Below are 14,322 nucleotides of genomic sequence, written 5' to 3' on the forward strand. Positions count from 1 at the left end.
TTCCTCCTCCCCAGGAAGTGTGTAGAACACAAAGCAGATATTATCAGCAGGAATTCTGGGCTCTGGAGAAAAATGCTAATGGAGTGATCAACCTCTGAAAACCACAATAGTAGGTATAATCAGAGGAATAATGAGGATGTGAGATTAGCTTAGGAGAACTGAAGAGGAGGCATTTCCCAGAGTTGTGAGGACTTTAACTGTGATAATTTAGATTCTTTATTGACATCTGTGCATTTTAAGCTGTGAGTCAATTTTAGAAGCCCTGACTTTCTAGCAACCCCCTCTTTCCCTGGAAGAGAAATTTCCTCTTTACAACACAGATGGATGTGGTCTCATCAGCCTGAGTCATGTTCAAGATTATACCTGCCTTTCTAATTCCCTGTACATACACACACATGCCATGCTCCTAAGGGACTGGGAGAACAATAAATTTGGTGCAACACAGACCTGGGTTTGAATCTTGCCTTTTTTCACACTCTGTTGACCTTTGCAAATCAACAAATCTCTTTGAGTGTCTGCCATTTAAAAATGGGGCAATAGGGGACTTCCCTGGTGGTCCAGTGGTTAAGAATCCACCTTCCAATGCAAGGCACACAAGTTTGATTTCTGCTCGGGTGGGGAACTAAGATCCCACATGTTGCTGGGTAACTAAGCCTGTGTGCTGCAATCACAACTAGATAACTAGTGTGCTGCAAAGAAGACCCAGTACAGTCAAAATTAAAAAAAAAAGGAGGGGAGACAATAATAATTCCTGCCTTTTCTGTGCTGTGCTGTTTAGTTGCTCAGTCATGTCCGACTCTTTGCAACCCCATAGACTGTAGCCCGCCAGGCTCCTCTGTCCATGGGGATTCTCCAGGCAAGAATACTGGAGTGAGTTGCCATGCCCTCCTCCAGGGTATCTTCCCAACCCAGGGATCAAACCCAGGTCTCCTGCATTGCAGGAGGATTCTTTACTGTCTGAGCCACCAGGGAAGACCAACTAGACAATTAACAGCTGTTCAATTTTATTAAGTGGTGGGGGTTGGCTGTACGGACATAAGTGGACATGCATGTGTTTTTACACGGGTTTCACACTCAGATGCTCTCATAGCCACTAGATATACACAAGCCCATCCTGCCACAGGACAAACGCGAACATTCCCTCCCAAATGCTTTCTGGCTCAGAGTCGCACCATCAACTCTAACCTTCATCATGGTTTACTCTTCTGGTTTGTTTTTTACTCACAGCAGGGCCCAGGGGACTTGCCAGGAACACAATAAAAGCCTGGCCAATCTGGCCATGTGCCCCACTTCCCTTCCATATAAAGGCCGTCTAACTGCCAGGCATCTGGCCTGAAAGGCCGGGTTAGGACCTGTTTGGCATCTGCGGCTTTGCTTAAAAGACCTGCTAACAGGAAAGCGTCTGGTTCCTTTCCACCCCAAACAGGAAGGGCCTGCCTCTGTCCAGAGGACAGGGCAGCCGGTCACTCACAAGAAACACAGCCACCTCCCGGCTCTGCTCTGGAGTGTCAGCTTAATCTTTGTGGGAGGGAGTTTTGCTCTCTAGGAAGGTTGGAGGTGTGGGGCTCCAGGGACCCCTCCGAGGGTGGGCGGTGGGTGATGACGACACCTAGCACAAAGCAGGCCTAGTGTTCAATGAATACTCACTGAACACTTACTCTGTGCTCCGTGGGGAAGTCGACATGTCCTAGACATGGTTTTTGAGATTGGGGAGTTTGTAGATAAACCATGCCACTTTTTTTTTTTTCCTTTTATTTATTCAGTCGATACAAGTTCTCCCTCTCTCACTCACACACACACACACACACACACACACACACTTTTTTTGGGTGTTTACTGTTTCAGGTGCTGTATGAGGTGCCAGGGGTGTTCAGAGATGAACGATGCAAACCAATGACAGAACAAGTTGGCCTCTGAGCAGGTAGGCAAGCCTTGAATTACGTGGTACAGTTGTGAGTTCCACAGCATTTTGCATGCCGCAAAGGATCTCTGTGGTCTGGTTTTTACTCTGGTAGGAGTAATAACCTCTCCCTGCTTCCTCTCTTGCCGGCTGCAGTCTGTTCTCCAGAGAGCAGCAGAGTAATCCTGGTAAAACAGGTCAGATCCTGTTGACGCTCTGCTAAATGGCTCCCTCTACTGGCTTCCCTTCTCATTCTGAGTAGAATCAGTCCTTGCAGGGTCCTGCAAGGCTCTATTCCAGCTCTGGAAGGGTTGGGAAGTGAGAAGAGGTGGAGGCAACTTAGAAATGACCAATAGCAAGAAGACTCTACCAGCCAAAGGCTGGAGGGATGAAGGGAAGGAGGCCAGGAGCCAGGGTCATCGAGGGAAACTGGGTCTCTGGAGAGACACCCCCTGTGGCAGACAGAGAGAGGGGGATGAGGAGGAGAAATAGCCCTCAGAAAGGAGTCTTAGCCACTGGACTACCAGGGAAGTTCTGATCCTCTCTTTTTTCTATTACCTAATTTCCCACCTAGATGCTCACTAACCATTCTAACTAGAAGCTACCACCTAAAGGAAACTCTGAAATTGAAACCAGCCTGCAGTATTCAACTTCCCAAATGAGGACCCGAGGAATGGATCAAGCAGAAACAGACCCAGTACTAAGACCTTCCCAGATACATTCTGCTAAATGCTGATGTGTGAAAAGTACCTGCCATCTTCCCTAAATACAGTGTGCATGCTAAGTCACTTCAGTTGTGTACCTGAAGTGGGTGCCATGCCTTCCTCCAGGGGATCTTCCAGACCCAGGGATCGAACCAACATCTCTTATATCTTCTGCATTGACAGGCAGGTTCTTTACCACTAGTGCCACCTGAGAAGCCCCCTAAATACACAAAGGATCTGCCAGCAGATACACAGTGAAGATTAAAGTCTGTTGCAGATAATCATCCTCAAGCAAAAGCCTGGAAGTCAGGAGGGTACAGGAGTCAATCTTGAGTCTGTTGGCATTAGAGAAGAACCCCTGGAAAGAAGCCCCAGAACAATGCAGAGCTGGGAGAAGTTCTGTGTTTCACAGAGTTCTGTGACCACAGACACTGTTAAGAACACTGAGTTTGGCCCAAAGGCCTGGTTGTGAGCTCTGCTTCTAGTCTTCATTGACTGTGTGAACATGGTAAAGAATTTCACTTTCCCAAGCTTCAGTGTTCAATCTACAAAACGTGGATAACAGCAATGTCTATTTCACAGGGCTGTCCAGATTAAAAGAGATAATGGATATATATAAAAAATTAAATGTCACCCTTTTGATTAGATTTCTCAGAAGTGCCCCACTGTTTTAAATTTAACATCCAAACTCCTCCACAAGGCACACAGGATCTTCAAGATGTGGCTTCTGCCTACTTCTTTCACTTATCACCATTCCCCACCCCTGCAACTCCGCAGACCAACCATACTGAATCACTTAGAATTCCCAGAACTTTGCTCTTCCCTGGTATTTGCAAATAACAGCCCATTCTGCCAGTTCCTGACATACAGCCCCCAGTTAATTTCTGTTCTTTCTTCAAAGCTCAGTTTAGGAAGCATCTCTTGCAGGAAGCCTTCTTTCATCACCCTTCCACCCTTCACGTGGGCTAGGTGCTCTTCCTCTGTTTTCAGAGCACCCTCTGCACCCTCCGATTCTAGGACTTTCAGTAGTTGATTGGAATCACAGGTTTTGCTGTCTGTCTTCTGAGAAAGCAGTTCCTGGAGGACAGGAGTTGCCCTGCTTCCCGTTTCCTTATCGCTAGGCCTTCTAGGGCCTGACACCTAGTAGACCTCAGGAGATAGATGGCAGCTGAGAGAAGAATGCATGAATGCAAGCATTCATGAATCACGGTACAAATGTAAGGGGTCCATGATGAGCAATAATTTTTGTATATCCATCTCTCTCTTCTTAAACGAGACTTAAAAAAACAACTTTAATTAATTAATTAATTAATTTTTGGCTGTGCTGGGTCTTTGTTGTTTCGTGAGCTTTTCTCTAGTTGAGCTCCGCAGGGACTACTCTCTGGCTGTGGTGCATGGGTTTCACATTGTGGTGCCTTCTCGTTTCAGAGCACAGGCTCTAGGGCACTCAGGCTTCGGTAGTTGTGGCACGTGGGCTCAGTAGAAGTGGCTCCCCAGCTCTAGAGCACAGGCTTAGCTGCTCCTTGACATGTGGGATCTTTCTGGACCAGGGATTGAACCTGTGGCTCCTGCATTGGCAGCTGGATTCTTTATCACTGAGCCACCAGGGAAGCCCTAGCCATATCTTAAAATACTTCAATTCTAAAAAAATTTGAAAAGAGGAAGAAAAACCTAGAAGTCCTGTCCTCTGCTCTCCCTACCAGCAATAACCCAGTTCTCTCCTCCCTGACTTCTCCTCTGGGTTACCTTCCTTGATATATAAACTGAATGGCTACATCGTTTTTAGTCATGAAAGAGTTTTTATTCCTGGGACTTCCCTGGTGGTCCAGTGGTTAAGACTTCACCTTCTGTTGTAAGGGGTGTGGGTTCGATCCCTGGTTGGGGAGCTAAGATCCCACAAACCCGGCTAAAAAACCATAACATAAAATAGAGACAATGTTGTAACAATTCAATACTTTGAAAATGGTCCACATAAAAGAAAAGTCTTTCAAAAAAAAGAATTTTTTTCCTTTAACCTGGCTTATTTGGACCTGTCTATAAAGCTTTGTGGAGAAGGCAATGGCACCCCACTCCAGTACTCTTGCCTGGAAAATCCCATGGTCAGAGGAGCCTGGTAAGCTGCAGTCCATGGGGTCGCTAAGAGTTGGACACGACTGAGTGACTTCACTTTCACTTTTCACTTAAGGAAATGGCAACCCACTCCAGTGTTCTTGCCTGGAGAATCTCAGGGACAGGAGAGCCTGGTGGGCTGCCGTCTATGGGGTCGCACCGAGTCGGACACGAGTAAAGCGACGTAGCAGAAGCAGCAGCAGCAGCATAGAGCTTTGTGACCCTCTACATCCAGAACTGAGCTCACATTTACTGCTAGTATAATGAATAAAGATGACCTCTTGCCTCCTTTTCTTACCTGAAGGCAATAACTCTTTTTTTCCCCCTTTTACAACAAGAATTTATCATCCAAATATTAACAGTAATGGCAGCATTTGTCTTGAGATTCTATGGTCACAGTGGTCTCTAGCAGTAACTATTTCGAAAGTACTTTTGTCCATCTGTTCTCTGTTGTGTGATCCCAATCCAGATTATACTTTAGTGCCTGAGATTGCTTGAATCATTGGACTGGTCTTCCCATAGTTCTTATGGAATGGCACATATGAAAACATCAGAGCAAAGACATACAAGTTCCATATGCCATAGATGCCAGTGAAAAAGGCACTATTCACTAGGACTGTGACATTGCCTCACTTCCAATGACCTTCAGTCACCTAATGATGAAGAAGATAATGTCATGGCAGCACAGGCCAAGGTGATAAGCATGACGAACTTGAACCTGAAAATTAGCCCTGAATTCTCCCGGCTGGTTTTGCCCATATGTTTCCTGGTGAGTCTGAAGTTCTCGCTTTGTTGGGAAAGAATTCGGATACAAAGTGATAGATAAGAAGTGGATTTATTTAGAAAGAAACACACTCCACAGACAGACTGTGGGCCATCTCAGAAGGCAAGAGAGCCCTGAAGGGAGCAATTCTGAACATATCACTCCATCTCCAGCCCAACCTGCTCCTCTGTTTCCTATCACAGTGAATGACTACCTATCTACCTGTCCAGTGTGGAATTTACTCAGGACTTCTCACTTTTTTCCCCACTCAAACTGGTCACCAAATCTTGCCCAGTCTACTACCTATGTATGTCAGGGATCTTTTCACTCACCTCCATCCCCACAGTTAAAACCTAAGTCCAGGTCATTATGATCCCTCACCAGAACTATTCCATTGGTCACTTAATTGGTTTCTCTGCTTTTAGGCACCTCTCATCTCCATACATTCTTCCTATTGCAGCCTGAAAATGGAAATCTGATCTTCCTTTAAAATCATCTGGCAGGAGGTACCCACTGCCTTCAAGATAAAGCACAAACTCTAATGAACTTTACAAGATCTCAGTTCTTTAGCCCCCTACTCTTCTGGCTTCATCTCCTACCACGCTCCTCTTGCGGGTAAACCCCAAACATAATGAATCATTTGCTTCATAGCTAGCGAAAAGCACTTTTCCCTTCTAGAGAAGTGATCGGCTTCTAGCCATCATCTATAGTTTGCCTCAGATGTCACGTCGCCTTTGTAGAAAGTGTCCTTGTGTGCTCTCTGGGCTTTCACAGCCTCATTTCACTCTGGAGAGCTCGAGCCCCCTCGAGCCCCCTCTAGCCTGTACAACAGAATGGTCAGACCCACGGGCAGTGGTGTTTGGTTACCGGGATTCCAATTCCACATTGTCTATTTATCCATTTATCCATTCCACACTGGCCATTGGCCAGTTGTGCAACCGGAGAAGGCAACGGCAACCCACTCCAGTACTCTTGCCTGGAAAATCCCACGGACGGAGGAACCTCGTAGGCTGCAGTCCATGGGGTAGCACAGAGTCGGACACGACTGAAGCGACTTACCAGCAGCAGCAGCAGTTGTGCGACTCAGGGCAAGTGAATTTTGCCTTCTTGTCTGTAAGGTGGGAACAGTATTTCATTAGTCAATTGTGAGAATTAAATGAGATGATGCAAGGTGCCTGACAATTATAATTAGCTATTATCCTAGAACTGAAAATTAAAGCTCGATTCCTCACCCTGACACATCCTCAGGGTTCAGTTTGTGTGTGAATTTTTTCCCCCTCAATCTTTTGGCCCCGCAGCATGTCACGTGGGATCTTAGCTCCCACACTAGGCATCAAACTCGCGCCCCCTGCATTGGAAGCGCGGAGTCCTACCCACTGGACTGCCAGAAAAGTCCCTTGTGTGTTATTTTAAGGCATACGTTTGTTCCAGTGTCACCTCGTAGTCTGTTACTCGACAAGGTAGTTAACCTGGAGGCGACTTGGTCCGTCAGGACTTTCCGTCTGGAAGCAACTTCCAACGCCCCCAGGTGGTTCAAGCAGTGCGCAAGCCCAAACCTACTGAACTAGGGCATACCATTCGAAAACTGAGAGGAAGAAAGGCCTTTTCTAACCATATAACCTATGTTTATAAGGCCTCTTCTCCTTTCGCTTCCTAACCTCGAATTCTACCAGATCAAGTCAAGTGAGAAACAGGACTGTAATCCGGACGGGCCGGGTAGGCTCAGCTTCCGCCCCCATCCCGATCGCGGCATTGGTACTTCCTCTCCTCAATTCCCTCTCAATAATGGTACCGTCCACGGAGGGGGGAACGGGAAGGGATTCTGAAGTCCTCCGAGTTCGGAGGCTGGTCCTAGCACAGAGTCACCCCTCGAGTCGCGGCGCTGTCGTACTGCCCACTGCCCTCTGATTGGCTGCCGAGGCCCCGCAGTCGAGCCCAGCGCGCCGCGCCGCCCTCAATACAGCTCCGGCCGCCGCGCCGCCTGGCTGTCGTATACCTTGTTCTCTGCGGGCTTTGGGGGCTTCGCGCCGCGGCCGTTAGTCATGTCGGGTAGGTGACTTCTTCAGCGAGCAGCGGCAGCGACGAGAAGGGGCCCGGCGGGGTTGGGCCGTCTTCCCGCCCACCGGAGGGCCCCGAGGGAAGCCTCCGGCCCTGAGGGAGGCTGGGGTGGGGGGGCGGCCGCGGCCGCCGCCATGTTGGACTGAAGGGACGCACGCTCCCAACGCTCTCCGTCTGCAAATCTCTGCGGGAGCGCCTCGAGCCCCCTGTCTCTTGACCCAGCCCTTGGAACCTGAGGCGACGTGCCGCTCCCGGGGGAGGGTGTGTGAATCGGGGTGGGGGCGGAGGCCGCTACGCCATCGTAGGGGCGGGGGGAGCCCGTGATTAGAGCATCAGCCGGAGAGAATCGGTGCTTCTGGTTCTCCGCTTCGCCTCAGATCTTTCAGCGAGGTCTCAGGCCAGTCGTCTCGCCGTCTCGTCCCTCAGTTTCCCCATCCGTGAAGTGGAGCTGGGCCTTCCTGACTCACCCATTCATCAGGTGCGGGCCTTGATGCTCTAGGAGCCCTTTTTAAAAGGATGTTGCCTGACACGAAATCCTACATGTCGTCATTCATGTAGTAGCCTCCCGGATTCGAGTTGGGGGTGTTTGCATCTAATTCAGCTTCCTGTTCACCCTCCTCTGTCATCTTCTCAGACCCTCCAAAGTTGTCTCCTCACGAGCTTGAAAGTGAGCCTTGTCTATTATTAACGGGCTCGTGTAGATGCTTGTTCCATTTACGTTGAAACATACAAACGAAAGGAAACGCAGTCTTCACCAAGCACTTAAAATGATAGGGGGCACTCCCCCCCACCCTCTCCCCGCCTCGTTGTTTGGAGGAGACAAAGAGGCCTTGGTCTCATCAGGACAGCCCATTTAGATCCTGCTAAAGCAGAATATATAGTCTGGGAGATGCATCTGCTTTTTTTTTTTTTTAATTCAGACTTTAAACTTTTAATTTTGTATTGGAGTATAGCCGATTAACAATGTTGTGGTAGTTTCAGGTGAACAGCAAAGGGACTTAACCACAGATACACATACATATATTCTCCCTCAAACCCAGATCTTCCCTTGATTTAGCACTCTGGGTGCCACACAGGGCCCTCTGTTGTTGGATACATCACAGGCAGCAAAGACAGACTCAGCTTTCCACTTACTAGAAACCGTCATAAGAGTTAGATACTACTATTGAGGTGGAAAAGCAGAACACATCCCTGAAAGCCATGTGATTGGGATGAAAATGACTGCTGGCAGAGTATTTTACATTTTTTTTTTTCCCAAGGGAGAACCTGTTGCTAGTGAAAAAAACAACCCCTTTTCTCCAAGTAATTCAGTTTTGCAGAAGGGTGGAAATGTGTGACAAAAAGAAAGCAGCAGGCTAAGAGGAGACCATGTTACCAAGAATGGTTGGACTGAGGAATGATAAACATTCCTTAGATTAACATGGATGTTAAGTCAGAATGTTGATCTTTTGGGGAAAGGGGCATTTACCTGATGTAAGAGGGTATTAATTGCACAGAATTAATCTCTTTAATTCTTGCTCAAGTGAGAAGTAATTTCTTACCCCAAAGTAGATGTTGGGGTATATTTAATTAGGTGCGTAATTTGGAATGAAGTCTGGTAAAGTTCCACAGAAGTACATGTAAACACATTCTAAGGAGGGTGTGAAACCTCTCTATGATTTAAAAAAGGTTCTCCTACCTTCATGGAGAAATTTACCATTTCAGTGGATATAGTTCGCATTAGGAACTATTGACCTATCTTGATTTTTTAACGTGATCATTGATTTAAAGCAGTGGCTTATTTTTGTAGGACTGGGTAGCTTTTATGGGAAATCAAATTTTAGAGGTATACTGTTTGCAAAATCCAGGATTTTCAGTGTGTCATAATAGTGTGTGAGCTAGTTAATGCATTATTTATCGATCTTCAAAATTACCAAGACAGTACACATCCTTGTTTTGTAATTTGAGTGTTTTTAATATTGAAATTGACTTTCATGTCAAAAAGAACTATTTAATAATTTGCTTGTTTCTATATTAAGTCAACTAAATTTAGAATTAAGTTCTACTTAGATAATATTTGTACATTTTGTAATCTGTGTATAAAAATAATACTTTTGACTTGGTGTAAAAATAGGAATGATGTTTTTGACTTATTCTTGATGAATGTTTAATAAATTTAACAGAGCAGACTCTCTCCTAAACAACTAATAACATTCAGTTTAGGTAAATCCATTAAACATTCCAAACTATACTTACAAATTTATCAAATTGACTCAACCACTCTAGGTACTTAACAAGACAGATTTATAAATCTAGTAAAATAAGTGTGTACATAGTCAATAAATAAGTCAGAATTGTAAATATTGTGAGTCAGACTCTCAGATAAATATTAGCTGACACCTTTGAAGTTAAAGTCAAATCTGATATCACTTATACATATAAAAGTTACGAAGTCAAGATACTTCTTTTGGCAATATGGCAGACTAAGATAACTTGCAAATAATCTGTCTACAAATTACTAAAAAATGCGGGAGCTTAACATAAAAACAAAGGGCGGGCTTCTGCTGCCAGAAGTGAAGTAGAAGCCAGCGTGGTAGGCATAGAGCTAACTTGGTGGTTTCCCTGAAGAGGGTGTAGGTCACAGTATTCAGAGAGTTGGAGTTTATTGCTCAAGTAACTAAGCACAGGAGATGAAGTTTTGAGACTTTTAGAGCCTTGTAGTGGGAACTGAGACTTTTACATAAACCCTGCATGTTTAAAGGACTGTATCTTCAGTGAAAGAATGAACTAGAAAAAAACCTTTGTATCAGCATAGGAGATAACAAACCTGGGCCTTGAGTAATGGGGAAAAAAGTCTTTTGCCAAGAATTTGTAACCTGGGACCTGGGCTGAAGTGTACATTTAGACTAGTTAAGAGGTCCAGGAAACCTCAAGCCAACAAATTTAATGTAAAAATTGGTTCTAGACTGGCAATAATAACTTTGGGATTCTTAGTAGAAACAAATGAAAACCTTTTCTGAGGAAATTTCAGAGCATGGGTCACTAGGAATTTTATAGGAAAAACCTTGCAGTTCGCAGTAATACGTTGCAGAATTCTGGGAAACAACTCACCAAAATGAGAGTGACAAATGGCATTTGAACCCCTAATTAGATGGTTTGGACAAGAGTATTATAGGTTTAAAAGTATTAAAAACCTAAAAAGGAATCAGCCCTGAGACCAAGACTTGAAAAAAGGTTACATAGATTTGAAAAAGAACCAAGTGTAACTTCTAGAGGTGGAGAAAGTGGCTAAGTTGAACTGCAGATAGACCTAGCCAGAAAAAATAACTAGTGAGGTAGAAAATAGATGGGATTTAATTAATAATTACCCAGGAGTCAATTCAGAAGGTTAAAATGAAGATTGAGAGATTAAGAGGGACTGTCCCCGGTGGTCCAGTGGTTAAGATTTGGCGCTTCCAACGCAGAGGGTATGGGTTTGATCCCTTGTTGGGGCACTGAGATCCCACATGGTCTGGAGTGCAGTCAGAAAGTTAAAAGAAACATGGAAAGTAGATTGGGAAGCTCTGACATACATCTGAGTTCGAGAAGGAGAAAATGGTAATTGATAGTTGAGAATTTTCCAAAATGGATGGATCAAGAAGCAGTAGTCTCGAACATGAGACATAAAAGTCAGTTCATAACCAGAGACTACGGATTTATGAAATAGCAGTAACAAACTTCGGAGAAGGCAATGGCACCCCACTCCAGTACTCTTGCCTGGGAAACCCCATGGACAGAGGAGCCTGGTAGGCTGCAGCCCATGGGTTCGTGGAGAGTCGGACACGACTGAGCGACTTCACTTTCCCTTTTCACTGTCATGCACTGGAGGAGGAAATGGCAACCCACTCCAGTATTCTTGCCTGGAGAATCCCAGGGACGGGGGAGCCTGGAGGGCTGCCGTCTATGGGGTCGCACAGAGTCGGACACGACTGACGCGACTAAGCAGCAGCAGTAACAAACTTATCGGAAGAAATAGGGAAATGGTAAGATTGGTAGATTTCTTAAAAGTTTTAAGAAGCCGCTAAATAATGAAGTGATTTTTGAAGTTAAGAGGAAAAATAACGCGTGACCTTGAATTTTTTATCCAAATAAAAGACAATACCGCTTTCAGGCCTTTACTGAAGGAACTCATAAAAAGAAATCCAGAAGGGAGGAGTAGGATGCAAAAATATGTAGAGGAAGTAAATGCAGTAGATAAAAAGTATTGACTGTATGGAATCTTGAAGATTAAAATGATTACATTTAGAGTTTTTACAGTGGAAGCAAATGATACAGGAAAAAACGTGGAAGCAAAATAATAGATGAAGGCTGTAATTGGGATTATAGCATTAAAATTCTTATGTTCTAGTGGAGGTTGAAGATCATTTTGAACTTTGTCAAAAATGTATGTTAAAAATTGAACATAATCTTTAAATTAATGAATGGCAACTTACTACAAGAACAGAATTTGAGCATCTAGAACTGTAGAGGGGGAAAAGAGAGGAAAATTCAGTAGAAGGATGTTAAGGAGTTGGGGAAAAAAAGACCCTGGTAAGTAGAGTCCAGTATAGGCTAGTAGGAATAAATAAAAAATAACAGTGGTGAAAATAATGAAAACACCAATTGAGAGACAGATTTTCTATGTTGGGAAAAATTGATCTAGATACATGAGTTCAAATATGATACAAAAAGTGAAAATGTTAGTCACTCATTGATGTCCGACTCGACCCTGTGGACTGTAGCTGGCCAGGCTTCTCTGTCCATGGGGTTATGCAGGCAAGAATACTGGCGTGGGTAAGCATTCCCTTCTCCAGGGGATCTTTCCGACCCAGGGATGGAGCCAGGAGCTTCTGTATTGCAGGCAGATTCTTTACCATCTGAGCCACCAGGGAAGCTCTCTAAAGCATCAGAATGAGAAATGTTAAGAAGTATAGAGATAGGAAAAGACAAATCAGGCAAACATCAACCAAAAGGAAGATTGCTTAGTTACCAGTTGAAAGAAAGTTTGGACATTTTTAATGATAGTCTTCATGTAATGTTGAAAGGAAATTCACCAGGGAGGTGTAAATATGTACTTTTATGTGCCTGACAGTATAGCCTGAAAATGTAGAAGCAAAAAAACACTGTTAGAAGAAATTGACAAATACAGAGTCAGACAGGGAATTTTAAGTTTAAACATACCTCTCTGTGTAATTAATAGGTCAGGTAGATGAAACAGTAGGAATAGGAATGATAGAATTAACAAGCATCTTACAGACAGAATTCTTTGAACATTTAGAAAATGCAGTTCAAGCACATAGCGGGCATTTATGAAAGTGAAAGTATTTACCAAGGGGAAAAGCAAAATCTTGACAAATACCTAGAATAGAGAAAATACCTTTTCTGGCTGCAATGGAATATAATTAGAACCACAAAGAGTGTCAAAACTCTGTACACTTAGAAGTAAAAGCACTTCTGAATAATTCATGGGCCCAGATATAAGGCTCAAGTGCCAAGTACTTAATAATGAGCAGTTGTTTGAAATGCCTTAGAATTTATTTTTTGTCATACAGTTTATAAACTGATTTTCTATGAATGTAAAACATCTATACTTTCTCAGTCAAGTATACTAAGGGCTAGACTTGTTGGTCAATATGCTTATTTCTATGTTCTAGAGTTTTAAAGTCAGCCAGCTAAAGAAGTCGTATTTACACTCTCAGAGAGTAGAAGTGACTGGGTTAAGAGCTCTAATACTTAATAGATTAGGGGCATATAACGTGTGTGCTGTGTACTTCTATAATTCTTGCCTGAGCCAAAGTATAATAAGATCTTGGACTCTACTCTGTTGCTGGGAGAACCCACATCAGTAACTTGGGATATAATTTAACCTAAAGCTTTATATCCCCTGTGTTTGTATATTTATTTCACTTGTACACTCCCTCCTTCCACTGTATTCCTTTTTAGTTTCTGAATTGGTTGAAACTAATTTCCTTTGCCATTTGATAGAAGCATCTAATCTTATAGATACATCTAGTCTTTGAGATGCATCTAATCTTTTTATGATCCAGATAGATTCTGTATTCTTTTCATATATTTCTTATTTGATTGTTAGCTACAAATCTAGTCATTTTATTATTACAGGCTTGTGCGTGCTAAGTCACTTCAGTCATGTTTGACTCATTACAGCCCTATAGACTGCAGCCCACCAGGCTCCTCTGTTCATCAAATTCTCCAGGCAAGAATACTGGAATGGGTTGCCATGCCTCCTCCAGGGGATCTTCCCGAGCCAGAGATCAAACTCATGTCTCTTAACGTCTCTTGTGTTGGCAGGCAGGTTCTTTACCACTAGCGCCACTTGAGTATTATGGGCAGTGATGCACAATTTTTTTCCACCTCGGTTAGCCACCAGGGAAGTCCAGTTCTTCTCTTTTCTAGTAGCTAAGTCATGTCCAACTCCTGTGATGATGCTGTGGACTGTTGCCTGCCAGGCTCTTCTGTCCATGGGATTTCCCAGGGAAGAGTACTGGAGTGGGTTGCCATTGCATTCTCCAGGGGATCTTCGTGACCCAGGGGTCAAACCTGCAACTCTTGCATTGGCAGGCGGATTCTTGACCACTGTGCCACATGGGAAGCCCCAATTCTTCTCTTACTCATCACTAATAAAGTTAGGTCATTTATTTGAATCTGAGGAGAATCCCAGAGGATATATACTAAGTCCCTGAAAGCTTTGATAAAGTTGGGGTTAAACAGCTGACTTAGCTTTTTACCAAGTCTTCAGAGATCTTTTTGTTGCTACTGACAGCCAGAGTAGT

The 14,322-nt window shown here is 44.1% G+C and overlaps 1 protein-coding gene and 2 long non-coding RNA genes across 3 annotated transcripts in view; 2 read left to right on the forward strand and 1 right to left on the reverse strand.

Moving 5' to 3' along the window:
- Positions 1 to 1,735: 1,735 nt before the first annotated feature.
- Positions 1,736 to 7,002, reverse strand: LOC145543321 (uncharacterized). The gene is made up of 2 exons (XR_014080641.1): positions 6,897 to 7,002; positions 1,736 to 6,587 (listed from the first exon to the last, which is right to left on the reverse strand). It is a non-coding gene; the product is annotated as an uncharacterized LOC145543321 (long non-coding RNA).
- A 369-nt stretch (positions 7,003 to 7,371) lies between these two features.
- The window catches only part of TAF15 (TATA-box binding protein associated factor 15), a 30,689-nt gene continuing 23,738 nt past the window's right edge, over positions 7,372 to 14,322 (forward strand). The window contains exon 1 of the mRNA XM_081584482.1: positions 7,372 to 7,525. Within this exon, the coding sequence (XP_081440608.1) occupies positions 7,519 to 7,525 (7 nt within the window). The 5' untranslated portion in view covers positions 7,372 to 7,518. The remainder of the gene's footprint in view (positions 7,526 to 14,322) is intronic.
- On the forward strand, positions 7,961 to 12,029 carry LOC145543322 (uncharacterized). The gene is made up of 2 exons (XR_014080642.1): positions 7,961 to 11,259; positions 11,404 to 12,029. It is a non-coding gene; the product is annotated as an uncharacterized LOC145543322 (long non-coding RNA).

The sequence above is a fragment of the Giraffa tippelskirchi genome, chromosome 3 (genome assembly GCF_054371585.1).
Source record: "Giraffa tippelskirchi isolate mGirTip1 chromosome 3, T2T-mGirTip1v1.2.pri, whole genome shotgun sequence".
NCBI classification, from domain to species: domain Eukaryota; kingdom Metazoa; phylum Chordata; class Mammalia; order Artiodactyla; family Giraffidae; genus Giraffa; species Giraffa tippelskirchi.